Genomic DNA, 1,570 nt, shown 5'->3' with positions numbered 1-1,570 from the left:
TGCACAGTTCGGTATTTGTATATACACCTACTATATACCTACACGTATGTGAACACTAAGCTTTGCACACACACACACCACACACTCACCCTGTGGTGGCGGTTGCTAAGAGAGTGTCGTAGTCGGCTGTGAGGTCGTCATTGGACGTGTTATTTATATACACACACCAGGTTACACACCTTATACATATATTTTATATCAGTGCACTATATGAGTACATTACGAATATAAGTATACACTATCCTACTATCCTAAACATACACGCATACCACACGCGCACCTGTGATGGCGATGGCTGAGAGCGTGTCGAAGTCCGTTGCGAGGTGTTCTTTGTAATTGTTACCCACACACACATACACATGTTTACACACATATACATCTATATCACATACGCATTACATATTATACATCATATTATATAAGTATGTCATATAACATATTATATAAGTATATCATACTACATATTATATATCATACTACATAAGTACATAAAGCAGATATACATACACTATCCTACTATCCCCAGCACCCACGCATACCACACACGCACCTGTAATGGTGGTTGCTGAGAGGGCGTCGGCGTTTTCCTTGGGCATAATGTTGTCATACGAGAACGTGTTGAGCGCAGACACCCGCCTGGCCCGTGCCGAGTGGGGGGGGTTGTGGGTGTACGAGTGAGTGTGTGAGTGTGTGGGTGCGTATGTGTGTGCGGCTGTGTGTAGGTCCAGGCCCTGTTCACTGATGAAGCTGTTGTTGTTGGTAGTGGTAGCGGAGTGGATGCCGGAACAAGAGCTGGTATGCGTCAGTGAAGTGTCGTTGCCTGTGAATGGGAGAGGCAGTGCACGTTTCAATAGGCGCACCTGTGCAGTGACTGTGGGGTCGTATACGTTGAATGCGTTTAACGGCAGTTGGGACGGTTGTGTCCTGTTGTTGTGTATTGGTATGTACGAGAAAGGGATGGTTTCTGCCTGTTGTTGTGTATTGGTATGTACGAGAAAGAGATGGTTTCTGTGCGAATCAGAAAGAAACATGCACGTGCTATGTGTGCATTGCGCAGACGGTCATATCGATGAGTGCTCGTGACTTGGTAGGTTGCACACACCCACCCTCCCACCCATTGCTTACACACGCATGTCTGACAATGTCATAGCCCACACACTTTAGTAAACACACTCATGTTTGACAGTGTCATAGCTCACACACTTTCGTCTACACACACATATCTCACATTGCCATAGCCCACACACCTTTGCTGTGTTCAGAGGCTGACTTGCTGACAACTGAGTCACCGGATGCTCTGCGATAACGCACGCCGGGTGACGAAATCCCTGAGATGACGCACAAACGTACGCCCGAAAGAAAAGAACATACAACAGTGAATACCAAACAATTAAATGAAAGACAAACGAAGAGAGAGAGGCCATGCATTGCAAAGGTAAGGCACATCTATACTGTCGGCGTGGTCTGCTGGATTCATGGTCGGTGCGCATAAGTGAAAAGTATAGTATCCGACGAAGACTCGTAAAATTATAGGGCATGATCGATTGAGAAGAAGGTAAATAAACTTTCA

The 1,570-nt window shown here is 45.7% G+C and overlaps 1 protein-coding gene across 1 annotated transcript; it reads right to left on the bottom strand.

Annotated features, from left to right (window-relative positions):
• Positions 1 to 550: 550 nt before the first annotated feature.
• On the bottom strand, positions 551 to 1,031 carry SARC_14702 (hypothetical protein; the record flags this gene model as incomplete). The annotated part of the gene is made up of 1 exon (XM_014291165.1): positions 551 to 1,031. A coding segment is annotated over one exon (481 nt), but the record flags the coding sequence as incomplete, so codon positions are not given.
• Positions 1,032 to 1,570: the final 539 nt, after the last annotated feature.

Source organism: Sphaeroforma arctica (assembly GCF_001186125.1).
Source record: "Sphaeroforma arctica JP610 unplaced genomic scaffold supercont1.4979, whole genome shotgun sequence".
Classification (NCBI taxonomy): Eukaryota; class Ichthyosporea; order Ichthyophonida; genus Sphaeroforma; species Sphaeroforma arctica.
Note: the sequence above shows the minus strand (reverse complement) of the source record. Positions and strands in the feature narration are given on the sequence as shown.